Source organism: Hetaerina americana, unplaced genomic scaffold (assembly GCF_022747635.1).
Source record: "Hetaerina americana unplaced genomic scaffold, ioHetAmer1.1.p SCAF_1, whole genome shotgun sequence".
Lineage (NCBI taxonomy): Eukaryota > Metazoa > Arthropoda > Insecta > Odonata > Calopterygidae > Hetaerina > Hetaerina americana.
Window position 1 is genome coordinate 84953236 of NW_027286069.1, and position 26635 is coordinate 84979870.

Here is a 26635-nt window from a genome sequence, read left to right on the forward strand (position 1 = left end):
TTGCTGGTCAGACATAGAACCCCTAAATTATTGACAAGCAATTATGAAGGCTATTCAATAAAGAGTTGATCATAATTTTTTAGTCGCATTAGTTTTTGTGCAGCAATTTTATTTGGTGATATTGTTAGCTTATTATGTATGTGATACAAGTTGTATTGATTTTACTCCAATATTGCATCAGCGGCAACCATTGCTAAGTTGAAGCATGTTCAGTTTGCTCATAGCAATAATGGAGATGACGGATGACTTTGAACTGAAATTTTGCATTCTCCTGAACAAATCAGCGACATATCCTAATTAAAGCTACGGAAGGCATATGGAGAGTGTCTGCTTCCCCATAGTGCAGCTGGTAGATAACTTAAAATGTTTAAAAAGAGGAGACAATGAATTTCTAAGGAAGACATTTGTAGCTCCAGCACCACCGCTGCCAATTGGAGAAGAAACCATCAAATAGAATGAAGAGCACTATCAGATATATTGAAAATTTCATTGGGTACCACCAACACATTGAAACTCTTTGACAGTTAAATTGCACATGAGATGTGTGCGCATGGTTGGTTTGAGATGGCTCATTCCTGAACTACAGGAAATTTACTTGCAGGTTTGCTCACAATGGAAGTTGATGTTTTCATAAGAGAGTTTTTTCAAAGGTTGTCAGTGCGGTTGAAACTTGGCTACATCATTTTGATCCAGGGAGCAAACATAAAAGCTCCAAGCTCTGTTTTGAAATTTCTGGCATCACCAACGCCAAAAAAAAAGCCATAGTGGTGGTTTCCGCTGGGAAAGTTGTGGTCTTATCAACTTTTCATATTCAAGGAATGGTGCATCAGCATATCATACTAGCAAATGTGGCTGTAAATGTACCATACTATAGGAATGTAGTGAGTATTTTCCTAGGCCTTATCAACTGAATAGGGCCACCTTTCAAAGCAACAGGATGGATGCTGCACTATATTTAATCATGTCTGTGTATCACAAATGATATTAGTAAATAGCTAGTGGAATTCAATGTGAAATGTGTTCCTTGCTCTTCCTTTGGACTAAGCCCCATGTGAATATTTCTTGCTCTCCACTGTGAAGAGATTGTTTGCCATGACTATTTAAATTTAATTATTTGTAAGTGAAAAATTATTTATCTTTAAATCCCTAATTTCATCTTAGATCTAAAAAAATAGTGAAAATATGGAAACATTAATTGCAAAAAGTAATCAGTGAATTCTAAGCTATTGCATTGTATATATTTGTGTTAAATTTTGGATGGATTTTAGACACTTGTAATACTCTTAGCTATGAAGTTAGCCTTCCGATTACTTTCTGCTTTGTTAAGAAGTTAAAATAATATTTTCCCCTTTTGTTCAGTATTGAAGTAATGCTCTCTGCTAGCACTCAAGGTTCTGATTTATAGGATTAATGTCATGTACGCTACATGCTGTTTTTAAAGCATGTGTTTTATGTATTAATGGGCTTTAATGCTATAGATTAAGTATATACATAGTTACTCTTTGATTGTACTATTTTGCTTGAATGCTATTAGTTGTATTGATATATGGCAAATGGCTGTGCTTTATAAATGTTACCAAGGCTGTAACCATGTTTTCAAAGTATGATAAATATTTTTGTTCATAGCCATTGTTTGTTGAATATAAATTACTCAAGCCTTGAATTTCAAATCATCAAGTTTACTAAACAATAAAATTTCGATTAATTCTATCCCACCAAAAGAATAAATATCTCAATTAGGTGTGTATATTTGAGGTGGGTATTTTCCATGCTCATCAGGGCCTGGAATGAAACTGAAAAGAGAGCAGCATATTACATGTGGCTGTAATTATTAATGTTACATGAACACATTTAACTATTCCATTTATAACTCCATTGAAGAAGGTATAGGGAGGCAGAATAGACTCCATATTCTCAACATTGCCCCAAAATAAAGATGACTGTCTATCTATTCATAAACACAGTTGATTTAATGGCAAGCAACATTTCATCATTGAAAGTAGGACCAAATTTTTAATAACATTAATGGCAAATGAATTATTTAGTGTATTAAAGATTGAATATTATGATTCTATCCATAGCTAATGTGTTTATGCATTTCATGCCCAATATTTTATTTCAAACAGTAAGTTTTTCAGTTTAGATGACTCATGACAACAATGTAAAATTTTTTAGCTGTCCTTCTTTTAATTGTGGAAATTGACTGCTTTTAGAATTAAGGATGGTGTGTATTCATCTACCTATGGTTCTCTAACAGAAACTTTGAAATGTTAGCTATAATAAGTTACTCCTTATTGATAGGCATTTGATGTTAACAGTAAATGATGTTCAATAGGCATATGCAGGTATAGAGAAATGAGAGTATCTCCTTATAATACATATTAAGAAAATGGAAGATAGAACTAATCTGGGTAAAACTGGAAGTTTAAGTAAATTTTACCTAAACAATTTTAAATTTCATCAGGAAAAATTAGCCTGCAGTTTATTGGATTTATTTATTGATAGTTGACAAGGGGTAGCAAGATTAAATATAAAATTCCTACAAATATTTGCCACTTCCTAAGTCCATCTCTTTCTAATATGTAATTTTGTGTTTTTCTATCTTTTAGGGTTAGTCCATGTAGTGAAAGATATTTATTGCCCTTATCTGATTCATAAGCACTACCATGTGCCATGTGTCATACTTCAACTCAAAGGATCAACTACTACCCAATTTTACACAATTGCCATATTATTCCCGAGCAATTTTCTCTAATTAATAATACTAGAAAGTTGGCTTGAGGTATTTGTTTATGTGGACGCTTCAAAATATTTAAAACCTGTTATGGTAGGTAATCCTCACTATCTACGAGCTTCTTGAAGTTTCTGATGAAGTTCTCTGCTGCCTTTAAGTCAGAGCTCCCTGCTTCCCCACGCTTCACCACATTTTGGATACCGGTTCTTCTCTTAAACTTCTGGAATCACCCATGGCTCCCCTTGAATACTTCTTTTTTGGTCATAGATGATCTTGGCATCATCTTCATGAGATCAGCAAAAATCACACCATCTCACAAATGATATTCTCGTTGTTAGTTTTGCCTCGCTGTTGCTTTTTGTTTACTCATATGAAAAGCTACCTTTCAACATCATTGAGAATGCCTAACTGTTATGTAGATATTCTAGTCACTCTTGCTATGATTAATTATACTCTCTTATGGCTGTCTTCTTGTGGCTTTTATTTTGGGGACATTTTTGCCAGGGTTCTTAAACTTTGCATAAAAAAATAACAAAAAATATGTATGATCACTAGTTTGGAAAAATTAGTGATCAGTAGCAAAACTAAGATGCTAGTTGAAAGAGTGCTAAACATAAACTGAAGCAGCAGGGGTGCAATAATTCTGGGAATCCCCCCTCTCCTCGTCACTTGTTAAGTGAGTCATTAAAAAAAAATGTTTCAACTGATTATGTGAATAACTGGTTATGCAAGATGCTCATTAAGTGAGGTTCCACTGTATTTATAAATTTCATGTTTATTATGCAAAATCATTGTGTCGAAGTGATGTTACTCTTACTGTAACGTGTCTTGCATTGATGTGCTTTGCCAAACCTCTCTGTTTTGAGTATGATTCATAATATCTGTGAGTTGGATCAAAGTTATACAAGGCTTTATATTTTGTATTGTTCAAGAAAACCCAAATATCTCATTTATGAAATAGCTGTGAGCATCCATGTTTTGTGGTATCGTATCTCAGTGAATATCTATGTTTTTCCTGTGGAAATGCATGTAATCATTCCATTTTTTCTGGTTTCAGACTGGAAACTTGAACAAAATCCAGTTTCTGGATATCTTACCCTTCTTCGCAACATTATCACCCGAAGTGCTCTTAATCAGGAGTATGTTTTGAAAAACAATTCAATGGCCATAATAGGATATCTACTAATTAAGGTACTCAAGTTTATTTGAATTCATTATTTTAAAGTGAGTAGTATCTGCTGTTATTAGAATAGGTGAAATTGGCTATATTTGTTGACTAAGGTAAATGTAATTTATAACTGTATTAATCTAAAAGTTCAAGGCTGTATTGATGACACTTTTTTGAAATCGTAATTCACTTTAAAGTTATTTCTTGAGATAATGTAACAATTATAAATTTAAAAAAAAACAAATGTATTTTTACATTTGAAAGAACTCATAAAAAATGTGTTCATTTCTCTAAACAAGGTAGAAGTGTATTGTAGATAAACACTTCCCATGCTCTCATTTGGCTTCAAATTGGTATCTATAGAAAATCATGCATATAATTCCATTTTGTCTGATTAAATTACTTTGAATGGGATTAGTTGTGTCTCTTGATTTTCTAATACATTAAGTGCATTACTTGAAAAGTTAACAGAAAAATAAATTAACAGGTTGAGTTATGAGTTACTTGAAAAATGAACTTTTTAACTTTAAAATAACATATTTTAATGCATTTTTACTCTTGTATGATTATTATATTATTTGTGGTTTTTAAAAATCTGTATGATATATATAGTCTTATCCTTATTTGCCACCAGACAAAAGCTGAGCTGATAGATGTAAATGTGTTAATGGCAGTACAACTTTTGGTAGAAATGGCTCATGAGGGACATTCTACCAAAGGAAGCCCTGGAAATTTATTGCAAGCCATTCATCGACATCTGTTGTTTGATTTTCGTATCTGGTCCAGGTCACAATTCCAAATACGAATTGGTGAGTCTGATAGTTAATTCATCCTTCCTCCATCTAAAATAAACCTGGCTTTAACTGTGTGTACAACTACATCTACTATGCATTGGTATTATGTAAACTAGTATAAGGTTGTCCAATAGCCAATGAAGGGTTAACATAAGGACTTAAATTCTAATGAATGGACGAAAAAGTTTGTGGGAATTGAGAATATTTGTAGCTTGTTGCATTTTTGCATTTTCAAATTGTCACAATTGTAGTTGCCTGTCACTGATGAAATGCTAATGCACAACTTTTTATCACAAGAATAATCTGTTATTACAATATTAAAAATAATCATACATACTAAGGTACAAGAAATTATTTTCCTCAAAATTTTTTTTTAGTCTTCATTATGTAAATATTTAGTTTAGAAATTGTGTTCAAAATTCACTTCTTAATGAAAAAAATCATTTTTTTCTTGCTGCAGGTCATCTCCAGTACGTGTCTACGGTTGTGAAAGAGGATAGACGTTACTTCCGAAAGCATTATGGTGTTCAGTTTCTCTTTGATGTGGTGAGGAGGCACTACAACTCTGAAAGTGTAGTGGACACTAGTGAGGATGGTGTGCTCCTAAGTGCCGAAGATCTTTCCACCGTGCGACGTGCCCTTCTTGGTCTAGCAAAGTATTTTATGCAAAAGGATGTGAATGTGAGAGAGGTCTATTCCTTACTGGGATTTCTTGTATCTGTGCGAGATGAATCTCTGGTAAGCCATTAATGCATTAAAATATTTACAGTTTTTAGAAAATATTCCAAAATGGCTATTAACATTTGGGACATTGTATGCGCAGTATGTCATGATAAAATTATTTTCCTTTAAAGTCCCTAAAATTTCAGTGTAAGAGGATACTGGTGAAGGCAAATGATTTTTATACTTTGGAATTATTGCATTGCAATGGGATGCAGAAATCTGTGATAAAGGGAAGGACATTGGGCAAGCAAGGAAGGAGTTAAAATAGCATAGGCATGATTAGGGTAAAAAATAACAGAAACTCTGCACTTCCACACACTTTTAATGTCCTACGACCATGGTTTCAACGTTGCACATCATCATCAGGTGATGACGATGCACAGTATCGAAACCATGGTCGTAGGACATTAAAAGTGTGTGGAAGTGCAAAGTTTCTGTTATTTTTTACCCTCATCATGAAGGAATTCCACAAAGTTACGCCTGAAACTGTAAACTTTAGGATATACATGTTGGGCAGAATGAAAAGAGGAAGGAAATGTGGAATTGAATAGGGCTTATTGTAGTGTCAGATGTTAGGTTGTGTTTTGTTTGGAGAGGCAAGTAAATTTATCATTTTATTGGCTGTGTCCATCCAAATTCTACCTTAACTGGTAGAATATCAGTAAAAATACTTGAAAGTCACTGTTATTTGTAACATTATTTAGTTAACTTTCTTCTATGCTTATTAGTCATGGTATTAAATTGAAATTTTTAAATATGGCAGTTAGGTAAACTTGATTTGAGATTATGTTAGTTTTTTGAATAGCGTACATTTTATACTGTAAATTATTTTAAGTTGTATGTGACCTTATTGAATGCAAATGGATATGGTAGCCCAGTGAGTAGAGGACTGAACTACTGACTGAAGAGCCTGGGTTCAATTCTAGGTGAAACCTCAGGGTAGCCTCAGCTTCATCCAAGTTGAGTGATTTTTCTGGTACTTGATCTTCCCAGGAAACCACAGGTGGCACAGAGAAAGGAACTCGCTCCCTTACCCTGGTGTGTGAATTTCACACACGGTTGTGCTTTTAACTAGTTGAGCTCTACCCTAGCCTATCCAACCAGCTTTCAGGTCGATTGCTGTGGTGTAGTATGCAGTACAGTAATGAGCTGCATTTAATTTGTTTTTATAAAACAAGGAAGGTACTGAAGTACATCAGTCACTTTTTCATAACTTATGCTAATATAGCAATTTAGTTAAAGGCAATTGGCATGTTTTTAATAAACATATTGTTAGATGGATCATCAAGTTAAAAATTACATGCTCAATTAAGTAGCTAGTAAGGGATTCTGGCTGAATGCTGAATCATTTGTGATTTTTACTATGTATAGCTGGATAATAGGGGTAGGTAGGATTTCTGGAACAATAAAAAGGTAGAAAGATCCATCATAGACATTAGTGGAACATAATACCACTGAAAGCTTCTGTGGTCAAACAAATTCTAATTTTGTATTAAAATCCATTTATGGACTTAAATAATGCTCAATTGTTACTAGGCCATGTGCTAAATTCTAGATGTTGATGAATTGATGGTAGTTCACTTTTATCTAACCTTTTACATATTGCACATGCAATCATTTTTCAAGAGTGATGGATACTTCTAGGTATACTTCTAGGCTACCAATAGGTTTTTGGATGATTATTCCGATATCTTTTCCATCTCTTTTATAGGTGTCAGACTGCCTGGATATGCTGATTGCAGTTGTGGGAAATAAGAGATGTAGAGACCAAATCTATCTGCTTCTTTATGAAAGACATGCTGCTGACATTTTATATGGCCTTATTGTGGACAAACTCTATTCCATGGAGCTTAAGCAGAAAGTTTTTAGAGTAAGAAATTTTCATTGAAAATAAAATATTTATGTACCTAGTGCCCATAGATATTAGCCTTGTTTAATTATTAAACTTTTCTGTTTTGTGGTGATAGATTCTAATAAGTTGCAGTGTTCTGTAATTATAGCTCAATAGAGGGTTAATATCATCAGAAAACATTCATTCATTTGTGGGAATATTTTCTTTTTAAAGGTTGTAATTCTTATTAGGAAAAATTATTACATTTTATTTTCCTTAAGAGATTCTCTGGAAGTAGAATTTTTATTTTCCATCTAGTCTGTCGAAGACAGCATTCTTTCATGGCCTGTGTGAATTTTTATTCACATATTGTAAATTTTCAGTTATCAATATTGTCATCCTAATTAAGTTAAAGAGGGTTACATTCAAAAATTTGAAATTTAGGGAGACATAGAAATAAGTTTCATTAATTTAAAATGAGAGAAGTACTTCAAATTATTGTTTTGAATCATTTTTGGAGAATTTATTCTTTTTTTCCTTCTTCTAATTTTAATATGCAGGTATAATAGGACTGTCTTTTAGGTCAATAATTTTTCCCATGCCAAAGTGAAATTCTTATAAATCTGATTGACTAACTTTTGAAAAAATTTGCAAAATTGTTCAAAATCATCTTTTGCCAGTTTAGACGTACTGTTAATTGTGCATTAAATCCTGTTCAGGTGCTAGGGTATATAATAATTGTGTAAAGATTTAAATAAATAATTGTCCTTATAATGCACCTAAAATATGTAAATTTGTTTATTGGTACATATTGACAATAAGTATTGAATTTAACCTGAATTGTGACCTTTTCTTCAGCTCCTGTCAGTGCTCCTTAGAACTGATAGAATTCGAGAGAGAAATAAGCGACACCTCCGTCTTCAAGATGTGGGACCAAATCATGGCAACTCATCCACAGTTGGTTTATACCCTGGCCTAATAAGCCTTTGGCAAGATCAAGGCTCTTTCAATCCGTCCATGGAGGTTGTCATGATGCTACTAGATCAAATGCTTTCTACAGGTATGTAATAAAATGTAGATGTGGTAAGGTAACATTCGAGTATCAATTCAATCCACTCTCAAAATTTCACCAAGTTTAGCCAACTCATCCATGACTATATCAACATTCAGGGACCCAATTTTAAATTCATTTGTGGGGGTTAAATGAAAATTTCATATATTTTGAAATATGTTGTTAATAATTTGTAGCTTCTTAATGCTATTCGAATTAATGTTGACAGTAATAAGCTGTACTCAGACAGTTAAAAAAAAGTAAACGGAAACTTCTCCATTCATATTTATGCAGCCAATCAATTTTGAAGGAAAACATATTAATTATATATATCATGTATATAACTCTAATTAGAGCTAGAAGTCAAAAATTAGGTTTGCGAGTTCTTAATAATAGTTTTAGCAGTCTAAATGTGATGCCGTATCTCTCCATCACAATTGTTCTTTACACCTCAATGAGCAAGCTTTTCCCTTTCTGTTGCAGATTCTCCTGGAGGTTATGCTGGTTGTCTTTCCCTTCTGTCTGTTTTGTCATTACATGGGGATCTTAATGTCAGAATAGAAGCTGCTCGAAAAACTCTGACAACTATTTTTATGGTGCCTACCGCTGCTAAGAATTTTGCTATGCAGGTATTTGTTTTTATAAGCTCATAGTTGATAAAATGAATTTTTTCCAGATTTTAATGACAAAAGTTAAGCAGTTTAATAGGTATTCTGACAGCACACCAATCATTAAAAAATAGTCAAGTAAGCATAAACAAATTAGATAGAAGCCAGAATATAAGCAAAATCTGTTCATTTAAAAAAATAGGGATGTGATGTTTGATGCTAAGGTACATTGACGTCCTAGATATATTGTCACTATTGAGAATTGAGCAAGTACCATCAAGTTTTTCTGTCTGTTGCGTTATGAATATTTTCCAAAAACGATTAATATCAATATTTTTATTATGCTTAGTATATCATTTTCTTTAATATTAAAATAGGAGGGAAACAACTAGAGCATGTAGAACAGTTGATTAACCTCTAAGTGTTTTGGACTAATATTAATAATAGAATTATGTTAAGTAGTTTTTAAAATAAGGAGAGAATTGTTGACAGGAATATTGAGTAAGGATGTTAAAAAAAACTAATTGAAACCTAGATATGGAGCGTGGTTTTGTATAGCATGGAAACATGTATCATTATTTTAATATCCATAATTTAATATTCATTTAGGTTTGATATGATTTGTTTTCGTGCCAAAACTAACCTTGGCACAGCAAAATGATTTTCTTGATCCCAAGGCATTTTTTATAGCAAGACCTCTTTAGGGATTTTTCTGAAGAGAATGCATGGTGAAATTAGAACAGAATCTTTCACTTTGATGATGATTTTATGGATTCAACCACAAGTTTTAGATTTCTCTCTGTTGGAATTCTTCTAATACCCACTTATGAACTATTTAAGGTTGGCTGGCAGGAATGTATATCACGGCTTTTGATACGAAAACCTATAAATGGAAATATGGATGGTGGAGATGAACTTGCAGCTGATCTTATCTCATTTGGGGAAGATCATGATAAGGATGATGATTCTACTGGCATGGAAAAGGATGACATAATTGCTGTCGAGGTGGATGATGACTATGAGGTCCCTCTATCATCTCTCCCTAGGCTTGCAACTTCTGTAACAGATGCTGCTTACTACATTGAAAATGAAGTCAAAGGTAAATCTATGGCATTAATTTTCCAATTTGGTGTAAAATTTTTATTATATTTGAAGAATGGTATTTTATGTGTATAGCATAAGCATTCTTATTTCATTTGCTTGTTTTAAGTATCATTTTAGTGTCGTCTTTAGCTATCATTAACTCTCATTTTCATTCAACTAACATCCATTCAGTTATTGTTTAATGCCTTGAGTTTAGTGGTGAAGTTTTATTTGAAGTCTAAATTATTGTGTAAAAAATACCAATTTGAATTTTATCATTCTAATAGAAGTTGCAGAGACAGTTACAAGTGCTGTTGCTGATAATATTTACTCAGCTGCAGATAACATCTCTTCAGCTGTTGCATCTGCTTATTCTGTGATTCGACAGAAGACTTTAGACATGCAGGTACAACATTTTTTTCACTTATTAATTTTTCAGATAATGTAGTTTTGCATGTCTTCAGGATATTGAAATGATAACTTTATGTCTCAACCAAAACTTGACTTGTAAGTTGTTCTATGTCTTATATACTTGATCATTTCATAAATTTGTCATCATTGCTTATCCTTACCTACCCCCATATTTTATGTCAAAAGTAGAGAAATGTGAAATTTTAAGGGACATGAATATAAAATACATCCTGAAAAAAGTCCACTCTTAAAGAAATGTGTTGGATGAATTCAATGAAATAGGGGAAAATTATGTTGCATGTAGTGACTGTAATTTATGTGCTGATGTGAAAACTAATGGGAAATTGACATTAGGAAATTAATGCTGAATGGAAGTTACAGCTAGAATCCATTATGGCTAAGGAACATGGCTGGAAATGAGGGGGATCCAGTTTTGATTGTTAGCTGAGAAAAATGCCTTTTATTTGAGAAAATACTTTTAAGGAATTAATGAGAATGTTTTGTGGAATTTGACAGTATTTTGTTTATATATGTATGTATGTAATGAAAATTGATTCACATAATTAGAAACTTTAATTCCAGAATTTTCTGTAGCTGAAATATTGACAAGTGCTAAAAATCCTAACCTATTGTGATATCTTTTGCTTAGGGGCCAATGTCACCTCGTTCTACTTCCCCTCGATTTTTTCAAAGGAGCCCATTCAGCCTTTCATCTTTTAGACCAGATGCTGATGGCATCAGCCTCAGTGAGAAAAGGTATTTTTTTGCCAGTTTCACTCGATTGATATCACTTTTGTTATGATGGGAAGGTATAATGGTGTTAAAATTTTATGCTTCACTTCTAGATCCCAGTCATGTAGCAGTGAAGAAGAAGACGAAAATAGTGTAGCATTCGAATCTCGTGACAGCACAGCTGGTGATACTGTCAGCCTTGCATCAGCAATTAGTATTTCGATGTCTAATGACAATGGACCTGCATTGGAAGACGATAAGATCACAGAAGAAGGTACAAGGGCAGAGGAGTTAGATGAGTCAGCCATGGATGCTGAAGCTATGAGGTCTGTAGAACTCCATTTCAGTGTTTTCCTATGATGGTCTATGATAGTGTGATGGATTACATTAAGTCAATAAAAGTAAAGTCAAATAGGCTTGGGGCTTCTTCAGTTGGCAATAATTGAAGCCTCACTTATATCTCTGCATGCATATTCCTCCACAATTTGTTACTGAAAACTTTTGCGATTACTATGGAGTTTCTTTGAGAAGTGGTCCTTTTAAAATTCATAATCTGCTGAATTTTTAATTATTTCATGCAGTTTAAAACATTTACAAGGCTGTCCCCATTTGGGGTACCAAGTGTTTAATATGTATGCTTGATTTGAAGTTGTTTAATGAGACATTATTTGCTTTTCATAATGTCTTCCATATTACTTTACCCTTTCATACTGCTCTCACCTCTGCCTCATTCATGCATTGTTACATATATGATCTTCTGTTCTTGAGATGCCGATACTCTTTATCTTGAAATCTTCATTCATCACATTCACACACAGTTGTGCACAGGTCAAAAACTTTGTCTGGAGAATAAATGTGAATTGGAGGCTTTCAAGATTTGATTCTGGAGATGGATGAAAAATGTTAAATGAAGGGTAAGAAAAACAAAAAAGAAGTTCTAAGCAAAGTAGAAGAGTAAAGAAAGTTGTTGAAAGAAATTCAAAGAAGGTGAGGAAAATGGATGCAGAGCTATAGACTGTTGAAGGCTGTGATATAGGGGAGAATGTGAGAAGAATAGGAAGAGGAAGGAAAAGAATGACTTGTAACTTTCCCTGCACTTCAGTATTTTACTAAGTATGAGGTCTGTTCAAAAAGTTCCTGAACTTTTTAATAGTTCACCTCCAGTTGGTTATTTTTTAATTCACTTGAAGGCATCGTGTCTGTGGAAACTTCCCAAATAACTGCCTTCAACCACTTTTTTGGTATCTTCTTTTGTTGATAAGTTACGGCCGTTTTTGTGAAGAGGTGTTCATTGAGTATAGCAAAAAATCATATCTGCAGAAATGAGCTCTTTGAAGGAGCAGCATTGTGTTGTGAAATTCTGTGTGAAACTCTATTAAGCCTTCACGGAAACTTATGAGTTGATTACCAAGGTTTATGGTGAGAATACTATGAAATGTACCACAGGTTATGAGTGGTTTACCAGATTCAGTGGCGGCAATTAGTGGAAGATGATGAGTGTTCCGGAAGACCATTTATGTTGACTGATGACCCCTAAATATAGAAATTGAATCATCTGGTTTGTTCAAAAATCAATGTTTGACTGTCGGAGAGCTTGCTGTGTAGTGTGGCATCTCGATTGGTTCAAGCTATGAAATCCTGGCTGAAAAATTGAGGATGCATTGAATCACTGCCAAATTCGTACCTTTCGTGATGACAGCAGACCAGAAAAAACATTGAGCCAAAATAGAGCAAAAAGAACCCCTTTTGTTTAGAACAAAATGAACCTGCTCATTCCCCTCTCAGAATTTGTTAGTGTTTAGCCAAAAACAAGACTGCTGTGCTTCCCCTGCCACCCCACTCAACAGACCTGCCCCCATGTGACTTCGTCCAGTTCCCCAGACTAAAAGGCTCGCCCAATGGAAAAAGATTTTCCAACATTCCAAATGTAGAGAAAATGTTGACGGAGGAGCTAATGAGAATTCCGGAAGAAGCATGCCAGGATAAGTGTATATGTTGGGGAGGAGACTACTTTGAAGAGGACTCTGGCCAGTATTTTGTTAGTGAAGCATTTTTTTGTAACAAATAAAGTTTGGGAACTTTTTGAACAGACTTTGTACATCATCTACATCTGTACCTTTTCCATTATTCGAAATTGCCATTGCTGTTCAGCTTCATTTTCACATATATGAATGCCTCTATATCAATTAGAAGCCTGCAATTTGTTATAGTTTTTATATTTGTAAATTTATGAAACCAAGGTCAAGTATGGGAGTAACAAAGTTCAAAGGAGGAATGGAGGGCAAGGGAGTAACAGAGGTCAGAGAGACAGATCAAGTAAGGGATTGGACCTACAAAAGTGCCATCCCTAGTTTAAATAATGATGTTCATACTTTCTATTTTGTTTCACATATTATGTATTTTGCTTGCATTCTGTTCATTATTTAAACTGGCAGTATCTTATATGAATATTAACAAAATGACAAGTTTCATGTATTGAGGTATCCCTGATTTTTTCCAATGTATTCATGATTGTAAGTCGTGATGATTTTTTACAAAATATTTACTTTGATGCATGTATGTGTTCATTTGCTCATTTCAGAATATTGAAGGAACTCGATGAAGAAAAAGTTGGTGACAAGGAGGAAGAATTGTGTTATCTTGTTGTGAATATACTTTTTACAATTCTTTGGAGAGGCATAGAAAGCTCAGGGAAAGAAGCTTGGAAGGTAATTGTGTGTGCTTATTCATATTATTAGTTGTAATCCTAGAAAATTCAATTTGCATTATTAAGCAGGTAAATATTTAAGGCTATAAATTAAGGTAAACGCATGAACAGACATGCCTTTTTCCCTGAACATTCTTTATTTGGATAAAACTTTGTGTAGATAAAAACAGCTCAACTGCAAGAGTCTCTGTGCATTTTTTCCATCCATGTAAATGTTATTCAAATGATTACAACCACTCATTTTACAAACTGTTTTCTCTTTAGAAAAGAAGAGGCCCAGGCAGCTAAATAATTTGTTAATTTTTGAACAGCCATGATGCTAGGAATCATTCTGGTACCCTTGTTCCCTGAAGTGCCTACTGTAATTTTTCTGTTTGATTGATACCTGTATACTCAAGAAATGAGTTGGTTGTCCATCTTCAATAAATTTTATTTATCAACTTAAATCGAACAATAAGATTGGGTGCTAAACATAATTACCCTAATATAATGTCTTTTGAACTTTGATGTACAGTAAATGGAAAAAAAAAACATTTATTCTCCTGAGAATATAAATAAATAAGCAGTATTTTCTGAAGCTAAAATTATCAATACATTCAGAATATTTACTTTAGCTGATGTTGAATTGGTGCTCATTGCACATGTATTTTAGGTCACAGAAAATTGTTGATTAAAAAATAATTCCTAATTTTACTAAACATTAAGGAACTTGTGCAAATTTCACTATCAATAGAAATAAACAAAAGATATGAGCTTTTCTTCAAGTAATTCATCATAACTGATCATCATTTACAAATATAAAAGACACCAGAGTTTATTTTCTGCTTTTAAAGATCAAACATGCATGGCTGTCAATCCTGTAACCACTTGTTTAGAAATTTGCATACATTGTCTGCTAGAATGGGTCATTTTTGATCATTACATCTTCCATGAGCTAATCTTGCTATATTTTTATTGCAAAATTGCAACAAAATCAGTTTTTCCCCCAGTGCCTAGTTACTTGCCATTTACATATGCAAGGTATGATCAAAGAAAGAACAGACTGACTTTATTCAGCGGGAACCATTCAACAGAGCAAAACAAGACACAGTGCGCCATCTAGCGACACATCTGATGACTAAAACAATAGGTGTTGTGTCTGTTTACGTCGAGTCGTCATGCAGCAGCAGCGGTACGTGTCTTAACCTGTTCGTCGCCATGTGCAATGGCAGCAATGAAGGAGCTAGAGAAACAGTGAGTAAGCATAAAATTTTGTTTCAAACTTGGCAAAAGTGCTACGGAGACATTTGAAATGATTCAGCAAGCCTTTGTTAATGAAGCTATGAATCGAAACCAGTGTTTGGAGTGGTACAGTCATTTTAAATCGGGCTGAACCTTGACAGATGAAAACTCGCAAAAGGGGCAGCCTTCCACTTCAGCAGACCCCAACCATGTCAAATTGGTGATCGATTTGGTATGGGAAAATCGCCATTTAACTGTTAGGGAGATAGCCGAGGAAGTGAACATTAGTTTTGAATCCTGTCAGAGAATTTTGACAGACATTTTGGGCGTGATGCGCATCGCATTGAAATTCATCCCGTGGGTGCTGACTGATGAACCGAGAAAAAACGTAAATTGAGTAGCTTCAGGCGATGTGGTGGAAGTCGAACATAATGAATAACTGATTGAAGCACTTTTCCAATTGATAAATTTTTTTTTTACATTTTACGACCGTGTTTCGATGTATTACATCATCATCAGGTAACCAACTGCAGTTTTGTTCAAGCTTATATACATTCCGGAAGGGGTGGAGAGGACGTGGTAGGAAACGAAGGGGGGTGGAGAGGGGGAGGAAGGGATAGGGGGGGGGGGGAAGACAAGGGAGACATTTACAAGAAATAGCAGAAACAGTATATTAGACTATACACTAATATGCTCTTTCCTATGCCCTAAAGACTGTATATACTGTGTGTTTTTTAACAAGGTCAATACGCTGTTTCCGCTATTCCTGGTAAATGTCTCCCTTGTCTCCCCCCCCCCTCCTATCCCCTCCTCCCCCTCTCCACCCCCCTTCGTTTCCTACCACGTCCTCTCCACCCCTTCCGGAATGTATATAAGCTTGAACACAACTTCAGTTGGTTACCAGATGATGATGTAATACATCGAAACCTGGTCGTAAAATGTAAAAAAAAATTTTATCAAGTGGAAAAGTGCTTCAATCAGTTATTCGAGAAAAAATGTGTTGACATTTGTCAGGAACTCCTGGATCGAGCCAATGCTGACTGAGAGTTTCTTAAAACTGTTATAACTGATGACAAAACCTGGGTTTACGGCTATGATGTTGAGACAAAGGCTCAGTCTTCTCAGTGGAAAGGTCCTCATTCTCCACAACCAAATAAAGATTGCATGTCCCAGTATAAGGTGAAGGTCATGCTGATGTGTTTCTTCGATTGGCAAGGGCTGATTCATGACGAATACATCCCTCAAGGTCAAACCGTCAACAAAGATTTCTACTTGAAGCTTATGAAGAGGCTGAGGATCGCAGTGAGCCGAAAGAGGCTGGGCATGTAGAAAAACAATGCATTAAGTTTCCACCGCAATAAAGCGCCAGCTCACACAGCGCTGTTCATGACAGGGTTTTTTGCCAGAACCAGAACTTCCGTGATCCCGCAGCCACCCTACTCTCCAGATGTGGCTCCATCAGACTTTATTTTGTTTCCAAAGTTAAAATCAACCTTGAAAGGGCACCGATTCTCTATTGCAAACATTAAAACTAATTTTATGGCCGACCTGAAGAGGATCCCTAAGGCGGCTTACCAGGCAGATTTCGAGAGCTGGAAGAAACGTTGGCAAAAGGGTGTTGTCAGACAAGGCATGCACTTTGAGGGCAACAAGTTTGATTAAGCTTTATCCATCGAAGTAAACAAGTTATAAAATCAGTCCTGTCATTCTTTGATCACACCTTGTATATTAGTTTTGCTTAGGCTTTTGAATTGTTTTTGTCAATTTTTTCATGCCAAAGAAGTTCTTTTCAAAAAAATTTAAGAGACAATAAAGTGCAATATTCCTTGTGTATGCTTTTACTTCTTAATTTCATAGCCACCAAAAATGATTATATCTTTTTCGTCTTGTGTTGCATCCTACTAAATAGTCCTCATACTATTGGGAAAGCTTCACTTTCTGGGTTTTTTGAAATCACTGAATATGTTGATATTTGAATGTATCTAAGATCTTAATTAAAAATCATTCAGTAATGAGGTTTTATTAAATTGCAAGTTGGCATATTAGTTGTGTTACATATTTTTGATGTTGCAAATGCTAATCTATTGTAGTCATTAATATACACATTCTATTATAATTCAGGAACGGGGACAGGTGCTGTCTTGCATCAATTTAGTGGGTCTCAATAATGAGCTTCTTTGCTCTCACTTGGATCTGCGTCGACATATCCTGGAGTTGGCGTTAACGGCATCGTTGTCAGATCTTCGTGGTGGCTTGGTTGGAGGAGGGCAGTCGTTGAGTGGTTCCACTGGAGATGCAGCAAGTGGCTCGCAGGCTGGAGCTGGAGGGCAGAAAAGGACAGAGGCATCTATTGAGAATGCTGCTTTCCTAATGCGTTGGGTTTATGATCTTGTGGTGCTTGATCCAAATGAGAACAGTAGCAAGAAAAATTCCATTAAGGTATGATATGTTTAAGTTGTTTTAATAATGTATTGAAAGACCATAGCTCAATCATGTTCCTCAGTATTATATTGCTACATAAGTATGTTCCCTAAGTTGGTCAATGAAATCATGCCACAAAAGCCCTGTTTGGCCACTGAATTTTATCTGAGATTGATTGAAATATGTGGGTTGTCCTCTGCTTGAATAAGTTGAAACTCTTCAAATGCTGGACCAACCAAAGCTCAGGAGTCAACTTCGTTATCGCCGCATTAATTTATATTGGTATTTTTTCTTATCATTATATATACCTTATTTCAAATAGCAATTGTTCAGCCAAATTACAAGTATGCATAGATGACTGCAGCCTTGATTGAAACTAGACATGCCAATTTAGTCTTTCATAATGCTGCATTTTTTCTACCAACGTAGTATTTAGATCCATGACTATTTGATAAAATCATAGTCATGAAATTGTGGTTGTATGTAAATGTATGTATCTTCAGAATTCTTTTAAGTGGAATCTTTCTTTCTTTCTAGTTGCTGAATGGTGTTCTTGGTCATCTAGAAATTTTACTAGTGTTTCGTGAAGGAAGCAATGATGAATGGACTGAGATGGCTAAAATTGCCTTTGGTATGTGCATATTTTTCACTTTCCTCTTTTAATTAGTTTGCTATTTGATGGTTATTATCCATGTTGACACTGAGTGGTTACCTCTCCTTAGGTATTCTGCTTTCATGTGCTGCGAGTGATGACCTTGAGCTCTGTGCAATGGCTACAGCTAAACTTCATGCATTAGTACAAACAAGAATTATGAATGATCCAGCTGAGGGTGGATTTCTTCTTTACTCCATTAACAAGATTCTCTGCAAAGACATTGAAAGTAAGTATAATGAGATGGTAAATTATATAATGGTTTGTGAAATGTATTAAAAATGTTATATCATGAGTCATTTCATAGATCTTGCCATCTGGTGACACAGAAGGGAAAAATACTGTCTGCTTTGTATTAGGAGGGAAAATTTTTCAAAAGCCAAAGTTTAGCGATGCCTACTGAGAGGTGAATAAAACTGTTTCTCCTGTCAGTGTAATGGAAAAAAAGAGTTATACGTTACAACTTAGAATTGAGAACTTCAGTATTATTCTTTACAGAAGTACTACTTTTCACAGGTGTAGTATAAATTAAATTTTGATTTGAGCTTCAAAATGTATATTTACTTTAAAAAAAAAGGAATACCTACCATGATATTTTATAATTATTATAATTTGTAGTTTACTGATCTGAGGTTTGCATTGGATCTCTGTTGATGGCCTTCAATAGAGGTCTCTGCATTTGAATTTTGGCATAACATACTTGCATTTTGTTTTTCTATAAACCATTCTTCAGCTCCACATTTTTTCTGCCTCTCTTGCTACCATCAAAAGCAACTGTAACATTCTGGCCTCCAACTCGCAAAGTCAAAATTTCCCCCTCTATCACACTCTTCATTTCATTATTTCTATCTGTTTTATGCAAATATCCTGTCTCCAGTTGCTGCCAAGAACGTTAACCTAATGTATCATTTATTCATTTTTCTTATTTTCAATCGTATCTACTAATTATTTCAATGTTATCAATCATTTATCATACCCCTATCCAGAAAGCTACTGAATGTACACTAATTGACGCACTGGCTACTTCTCCATAAAGACCAAATTTCAGGACCATTCAAATCCAAGCTCTATACCAATCTTCTTTAATACATGGTGCGGCAACATAACTTACTTTTTTGGAAGCGCTTGAAAAAAGGAAGTGTTGTCACACCCTGTACGAGGGTAATTTGAAAAGTTCTCGGAATGGAATAGAAATAAATGACTTACCTCAGTGAAACTTTTTTATTTTTCAATGTAGTCTCCCTGCACACTAGAGGACTTGGTAAAGTAGTGTTTCAATGTCTTGATCACATCTCGAAAAGTAGATTCCTTCAGGCTTGCAAAATACCAGTCTACTTTGGCTGTGAGTTCTTTGTTTGAAGAGAATTTCCATCCACTGAGGAAAATTTTGAGCTTTGGGAAGACATGGAGATCTTATGGAGGCAAATTAGGCGAATAAGGCGGGTGTGGCAAAGATTCATATCTTAGTTCACATATTTTTGACATAGTAACAACACTAGTGTGTGGGCGTGTATTGTCTTGATGAAAGATGGCTTTTTTCCTTGCCAAGACTGGCTTTTTTTGTGTATCTTTTGCTGTAATTGGTCCAGGAGGCTAGCATAGTATTGCCAATAAATGTTTGACCAGTGGTAAGATAATCTATTGGCTGAATCCCTTTTGCATCCCAGAAAACTGAAGCTATTACCTTTTCATTTGACCGTATATGCCTTTGCTTTCTTTGGCGGCGGTGGATCAACATGTTTCCACTGATTTGACTGCTGTTTTGTCTCTGGGGTATAGTAGTGCACCCAAGTTTCATCTGTGGTCACAAACTGGTGCAGAAAATCTTTTTGGTTGCTCTTAAAATGGGTCAAACATTGTTTGGAAATTTCCATTCTGATGTGTTTGTGGTCCTGTGTAAAGAATAGTGGAACTCATCCAGTAGATAATTTTCTCATATCTGATTTCACTGTTAATAGGAGATATGTCCGTTCAGATGATATCCCTTTAGCTTCAGTGATTTTTTGCTATTTCAATTTTTGATCCCCCATGTCCATTTTATGCACTTTTGCAATATTATCTGGGGTATTGGCACATTTTGACTGACCACTACGCTGATAATTATCTAACCATTCATGACCAAAATTAAACTCATTTGGTCACTTGGCAAAGGTTGAATGTGAAGGAGATGTGTCCCCCAGAGTATTCTGAAAGTTGGCATGAATTTCCTTTGCTTTCATAACTGTCTTTATAAAGTATTTAACCGCTGCTCGAATCTCATTTTTTTCCATCTTCACGAATCACCTCAGGGGATAAACAACAGGGAGGCACCCACATGACAGATCTCTTCCCAGAGCATTGATGTGTTAGGTGTTTACTCAGATATGATTATCAATTTCTATGCAGGAATCAATTTCTTTGCGCTAGCGCTGGTGGTGATTCCAAGAATCTTTCAAACTATCCTCGTATTTTCTTTATGCCTTAAGTGAGGTCTCATTTTATCAACTCTCGTCGTTTTGTTAAGTTTTAACCTGTTTTGTGAATGCAATTCTTTTTCTGTCTTCACTATTATACTAGTTTTAAACTAATATCCCTCTCAAGTTAGACAAGTGTTTTACCTGTGCCAGTTATGTCCCCCTTCTTTGAAGTTAAGCATAGCCTTGTTTTAACTTAATCTTATTTCCTAATTTCTTATGATTTATCTTCTATTTATTCCTTGAATGATAAAAATCTTAATCATCTGCGAATCTGTCTTGATATGCTTCCCACATGCTTTACATCCTATTCCTGTTATTCATTCCTGTTATTATTTGGAAATCATGAGCAACAACGGGCAATCATGTTTTACTCCCTGTCCTATTACTTCCCATGCTGATTTTCAATCTGCTTTTCTAACTTGCATAGTCGAAGTATAGATTTCATGTAAATCCCTTAGCCCACCACCCTCTGCCTATATTTTGCAATATTTTTTGTCTATTCTACTCTACTGAATATATTATCTACAAATCATGAAACTAATAAAGACATTCAGGCCGTATTTATTCATATTAATCACTTCAATACTATGGTGGTATCATATTTCCCTCCTCTTTATTTTTTCTATACTTTGTTAATTATAACTATGCTGAATGAAAAATTAAACTTATATCCATATAATTCTCACAAATTTTGGGTTCTTTATTTTTATAGGTTAAGCATTAATTATGACCTGGCCAACTTTTCTTGCCCTATTCCTTTTTAAATACTATGAATTATTAAGGAAAAATCTCTACTTTAAAAAAGTAACTTCCCTGATATATCCTCAATTCTAGCCTTTCTTCAGTTACCCTTTTTCAATGTTCTTTCTTCTAGCTTTCTAATCTTTAATCTGCTTTAATCCATGGCTTCTTAATTTTTTCTCATTTAGTCCATTTTGTTTCTTCTGCAACTTATCTTGTCCCATTTATATGATAATTTCACCTAATTTCTGTTGGGTAAACTTCCCCAAACCTCTTTTTGGAGGTTTTCCATCTATCCCTGGTAGTAATTCCTTTTTTTCTCAGTTAATTGTCCTAAATTCTACTTTTATAACCTCCTTCCATGTTTTATTATACTTAATTTTAAGTAATTAGTCAACCAAATTAGGATGCTAATCTAAATCCCTTCCAAGCAGACTAGAATGCTATGATTTTATTTCTAAATCTATATCTAACTATGTATGTATAATCTAATTGTATCTTCATGTCTCCTGACCTTTACAATGTGTACCTATATCTGTTTTGGCATCTGAAGAAGGTATTATTTAAATACTATTGGATTCTTTATCCTGCAAAATTCTTTAGTTTTCTTTTTGTGGCAGTTCCTTGTTTCTAAAATTTACTCTCATTCCTGACTCCCGCATCTCTCTTCACCCCTACTAAATTTGAATTATACATCACTGTCATGTCTTTTCTTCAAGCTATGTACTTGTTTATTTCCTCCAGGTGATCATGTGCAATACAAGATTTGTATAAAAAGTTTTGTAGCAATTTTTCCCTGAGATGTGCATGAAATGCTGAATTCTGGCCATCAGTTTAGTGTGCACATGATCGTAAATCGTAATGGCATTGATAAGATGACAGTGCATACTATTATCACTGGAAATTTGGCAATGCAAGAGGTATCTGCCAAACTCATCCCAAAGGTCTTGACAGATGACCAAGAGCAGAGTTGAGTATCTGCTTGCATATACCTTCTGCAATGGGATTGCAATGATACCCCAACCCCCTTACAGTTCCACTTGGCACTGGCAGACTATTTCCTATTCCCAAAAGTGTATTCCTCCCTCAAAGGGCACCACCATGGGTCCCTAAGTGCCATCAAAGAAGCTTGTACACGTATGCTTAAGTACCTTCCGGAATCCACCTACCAGGGAGCCTTCAAGGTGTGGAAAAGCTGCTGGAAAAAGTGTGTCGATCTCAAGGGTTATACAAGTTTGAAGAATCTTGCAGAATTGTAGCAATATCTGATATAAATCTATTTTTCCTAAACTTTTCCTGATACTTTTTAAACAAACCATGGGTATACTTTTTCAATCTTAAGTCATTCTCGAGTGTATTTCCATAATGCAACTATGAATGGTTGTTGGATCTGCCTCCATTTCTAATGGTAATAATCAAGCTCTCATTTGCATTTCATTCATTACTTAATTTTAAATTTGATGCAGGATGAAGTTTATTTTGGTAGATATAACAGCCCCACGCTGATTTTCGTATCTTTTGTATAAAGTATTATTCTGTGACTATTTTCTGGTTGTACCTACTACCTTACCATCTCCTTTCGAGTAAGTTGAGCATATTTATTCTTCCAATTACTGTCTTTAATTTAATATTTTCTAGTTTCACTCTCCTTAATATCATCCTGTAAATCTGTTTCTATTCCAGCAGTAAAGATCCTCATCTGTAACTTCTTCTCTTTTAAATTTGACTTGTGTTTCATTCTTTATTAGAAAGGCACCATTTCATTGTGACTCCTCTGCAGAAAATTTCCTTATCAGTGTAGGCAGACAGTAATATTCTCCTTACAATGGAAAAACGATCTGTATGTAAGACCCTAGTCTCAGCAAGTCAAATATCAGTTTGGAATCAATTAAAATAACAATTTTGGAGAATTAACTTGGTAAATCCTCTTTTTATCCATTACGGCAGAGGGAAAGGAACTGGCTCCCCTACCCTGATGTGTGAATTTCACACGCCGCATAGGGCTTAGTACTGGGTGAACTCTACCATCACCTACCAAACCGACCTGCGGGTTGATTACTGTGTTTTTTTTAGTAGGGTAAAATTCAGTTTTCTCTCTTAAGTGTGGTGAAATTTGTAGAAAATATGTTTTGTAAATAGTTTTCATATGGGCAATAAATGAAGTTATTTTACTTTTTTCAGGAAACTGTCAGGATCGATACTCATTTCTCATACCAGTAGTAAAGGCCCTCCTGGAAAAACTCTCCCATGCATTAGGACTGGAGAAGCTTCTTCCCGAGTTGCCTCGAACCCAGGCAGGCCCAGTTTTCTTTGAGGAATTTCGGAATTACTGTCAGTGTGAAGAGTGGACCTCCTTTGTGGAGAATACGGTAAGGAATTGCTTCCAATTTATATGTAATTTTACAGCAGTTTCAATTAATCTCGTTTGAATTCCACTGATATTAAGTAGGTACATATGTGACTTTCTGGTAAAGAAACAAAAATATCAAATAATTTGAATATTAAAGGGAAATGTATCATTTATCAAAGTCATCTCTCATCCTATCTCTGCTACTGTGATCAGACTTGAAGCAATGCATGCTTGATTATCATTAAAAGAGATTATCATAAGAATTTTATTTATTGAATTTTTCAAGATTCATAGTAGTAGTGTTTAGGGGAGGTGACCAACACCTGAGGTAATTTGCACTTCAAGATTCATTTAGCAATAGAAAATGAAATTTCAATGCATTGGCATTTGCCTGAAATATTTTTCTGGTCAAATTCGTCATGGATGTTGGTACTTACATTACTGCATAGATGATGTTGGATTAAAATTTTTTAAATACCACTGTGTTCAAATAAGCACCTACAAACTTTACTTACACAATACTTTATTGCATAGGCAAGGAGAAAATGTATCACAGGTAAAAAATTAAATATTTACAATCAGGATGATAGGAATACTTCAAACATGGTTAAATATTTGCTAGTCTTTTATACAATTCAGTCAAACACTTTGACATGATGGTCTCTACCAGTCATCTCCATAAGTTATGTATAGTTTGCATTTGCCAGATGTAAAAGTAAAACACCTTAAATCACCTTTATATGAAAGATGATGGGTGATAACATGAAATATAAATTATTGATTGTCTGTAATTATGAGTACACATGCACTTTTAATTTATTTTCTGCTCTCATATGATGATCGATGGTTGGATGGGTAGGAAACTTGGGTGAATCTGTCATCAGTAGAACTTGATAGCTTGCCGACTGCATCTACTTGATCAAAGGAAGTATGTGATTCGAAAGTTGGTATGGATGCTGAAACTGAAATTGCCTGCGATGATGATGAGTCATAGTAGTTAGGAGATAAAATGTGACTCTCAGCTCCTTGCTGTGTTTTTCTTGTGTTGCGTTGCTGTTCTCCATTTGAGCTGGGGAACTGAACCACTTGCGAGAGCCCTTGCGTACTATGAGTTTGCCCATTGTCAGAATAGGGAACAAAACCAAATGATTGGGAAGCTGGTGCTTGGAAATTTTGTGATGAACCAAGCGTCTTGGCATAATTTGAGGAACTTGTTTGTTGTTGACCGCTGCTACCATGTTCTACAAATGAAAAAGAAACAGCTGGAGAGCCATTAGAGGCTGCAAATGCATGTGGAGCTGGAGGGGAATTTGGGAAGGATGTCAGTGATGACTGCATGCTATTTAAGGTTTCAGATACTGGTTTATTTGAAATGCCATAACTGGCTGAGGTCAACTGAGAGGACGATTGGTGTGAGCTTGTCCCTGGTGCTACAGCATGGAAGCTTGATGAAACAGGTGCCGCAAAGTAATCAGAGTGATCGCTCTGCTCTGTCGTCGAGATGTAACTGTTGTAAGAAGGTTTGGCATGATAAGATGGCTTTTCCCTGGTTCCTTTAATAACTTGTGCGTTTTCAGATATTGTGGATGGAAAGGAAATGGGTGAGGGTGTCTGAGTATTCTGGGATGGGCGTCTCACAGGTGCATAGTCCTGTTGGTACCCAGTGTTATAAGTGTTATACTTGTTTTTAGTTGTGAAAGAAGGATGAGGTTTCATGTGCACTGTTTCGGGCCTGTGATATTTAGGTGGGCCCCGGTTACCACTTGCTGTATATTTGTAAGGTGGCCGATGAGATCGCAGCTCATGTTTTGGGAATGGCACATAGTGACTCTTGTGTGTTGCATAGGATGTGTGTATAGTACGTTTTGGTGGTTGACCATAGTGGTACTGTGAGGTCTGTGGAGATTTGCGTGGGCGTTGAAGGGGCCTGTAGTTGGGGCTGTAGTATTGTCGCCTTGAGGGTGGTGGCCGATGTCCATGAGTTCCCATCATCATCATTGATTTAGTTGGTGGATCACGGCGCATTCGGAAAGCCATTGATGGAGGCCCTGGTCTCCCATACATAGGTCGAACGTGGACAGATTCAGCTTCTTTGGTGACTGCCAGGAGTGTTGTGAGAAGCACCCCAAGGGCAATTATCTAAATAAGAAAAGAAATTGCATTGATCAATGAAATTTTCAATTTGAGAAGAATTTTGAAATAAATTCTTACCAGAAATGTATTCCTAATTTTTTTTAAGTTAGGAAATTATTTAAGTGGAAACATTGTCACAGTAACACCTAAATATTTTTAGCCATTAAATTACGTCAACGAAGTCATTATAAACATATTATTGCATCTTTGTATCACAAAAGTTGTAGAGTGCCACAGTTATTCAGCCCTACAATTCCAGTTAGAAGCAGAATTTTAGTATGCTACAAATTCATATGCCGTATCATTTTTTAAAAAATCCAGCCTAAACAATGTATCATGCGTTATTCAATTTTATATTACCCTCAACTCTATAAAAAAGTGTATATGCATGTATTTTTTTATCATTATCATTTCCACATGTTACTGACAAATATTAATATTTAAATCAAATTCCTGCACCAGTGTCTTTTTCAAGAATTCATTTAAATTTTGTGTTTTCCAGTATTTATTTCATAGAAAAAATATGTAATATAATATTTAAATGTAAGCCCCCATGGTAGGTAAAATATTTTTGTTATTTAATGAATGAGCAAGTAAAAGCATTTAAGTCAATTAAAAATTTGATTTTAGGAACTCTTTAATCTCTGCTGAGCAATATAAGTATTCTTATTAATTTAATTCTTAGCTGCAAGTGCATTCTCAAGTAGTAGATCATAAAAATCCATAAAATTGTTATTTTAATGCCAATTGTATTCAAATTCAAAAAAGTTTGAATTTCCTGTTAAATTTGAATCTAAATTTGATTTTCACTAGCCTTAC

General features: G+C 34.9%; 1 protein-coding gene across 1 annotated transcript in view; it reads left to right on the plus strand.

The window, feature by feature from the left end:
- Window positions 1-26635, plus strand: part of LOC139687811 (neurobeachin-like protein 1) — a 156633-nt gene that overhangs the window by 35999 nt on the left and 93999 nt on the right. The window contains exons 21-35 of the mRNA XM_071585159.1: window positions 3792-3925; window positions 4537-4711; window positions 5157-5434; window positions 7131-7289; window positions 8109-8310; window positions 8785-8930; window positions 9750-10008; window positions 10280-10398; window positions 11053-11159; window positions 11249-11461; window positions 13717-13843; window positions 17185-17502; window positions 18022-18115; window positions 18207-18365; window positions 23515-23702. Of these exons, the coding sequence (XP_071441260.1) occupies window positions 3792-3925; window positions 4537-4711; window positions 5157-5434; window positions 7131-7289; window positions 8109-8310; window positions 8785-8930; window positions 9750-10008; window positions 10280-10398; window positions 11053-11159; window positions 11249-11461; window positions 13717-13843; window positions 17185-17502; window positions 18022-18115; window positions 18207-18365; window positions 23515-23702 (2678 nt within the window). The remainder of the gene's footprint in view (window positions 1-3791; window positions 3926-4536; window positions 4712-5156; window positions 5435-7130; window positions 7290-8108; window positions 8311-8784; window positions 8931-9749; window positions 10009-10279; window positions 10399-11052; window positions 11160-11248; window positions 11462-13716; window positions 13844-17184; window positions 17503-18021; window positions 18116-18206; window positions 18366-23514; window positions 23703-26635) is intronic.